This window comes from Cynoglossus semilaevis, unplaced genomic scaffold (assembly GCF_000523025.1).
Source record: "Cynoglossus semilaevis isolate Cse_v1.0 unplaced genomic scaffold, Cse_v1.0 scaffold6748, whole genome shotgun sequence".
NCBI lineage: Eukaryota > Metazoa > Chordata > Actinopteri > Pleuronectiformes > Cynoglossidae > Cynoglossus > Cynoglossus semilaevis.
This window is the reverse complement of record NW_007590256.1, coordinates 1-640: the sequence shown is the minus strand read 5'-3', so window position 1 is coordinate 640 and position 640 is coordinate 1. Positions and strand designations below refer to the sequence as shown.

Genomic DNA, 640 nt, shown 5'->3' with positions numbered 1-640 from the left:
GAATTATTGTGAAAATAAAATAAACCAGAATGAAACGACTGGAAACCTGACGTTGGAGTGTTTTTAGTCACCTAGAGGAATGATGAGGAACCGCATGTACCCCAGCCAGTCTGGGGTCTTGTGTGAGAGGTGGTCCACAAAAAGCTTGAGAACAGCACTGAGGTAGTGCTGGGCTCCAGCCACAGCGATCTTTATGGGAATGGGCGTCTGGGAGTTACAGTTACAACTAAAGCAGACAGAACAGGTGACAGTGTTCATGGGTGACGTGTCTTATATGATCAGAGCTGAGTGAACTGCTGTGTCAGTCAACGTCACCGTGGGAACGACAGACTCACAATCTCTGTATGCGCGAGACGATGGTGTTGAACGCGGCCTGGATGTCGGCTGTGGTGCAGGTGCAAACCACGGGCAGATGGTGGTTCTGAAGCATGTCTGACAGATACTGAGAGAAAAACAAAACACTAGCACCATGCTAGCATGCTACTAATTCACCAAATGGTCCTTAATTGACCACGTGCTGATAACACATCACGAGCTAAATGTGATTACTGTTTGTTATTTATAACAAGTTATATAAATAACTATTATTTATATCAGTCATTACTTTTTTTTTAAATATTATTATTTTGAAAAAATGTTG

The 640-nt window shown here is 42.8% G+C and overlaps 1 protein-coding gene across 1 annotated transcript; it reads right to left on the bottom strand.

Annotated features, from left to right (window-relative positions):
- Nucleotides 1-44: 44 nt before the first annotated feature.
- LOC107988227 (phosphofurin acidic cluster sorting protein 2-like) lies at nt 45-580 on the bottom strand. The gene is made up of 2 exons (XM_017031111.2): nt 336-580; nt 45-226 (listed from the first exon to the last, which is right to left on the bottom strand). The coding sequence occupies exons 1-2, from the start codon at nt 428-430 to the stop codon at nt 64-66; spliced, it is 258 nt and encodes an 85-aa protein (XP_016886600.2). The 5' UTR covers nt 431-580; the 3' UTR covers nt 45-63.
- Nucleotides 581-640: the final 60 nt, after the last annotated feature.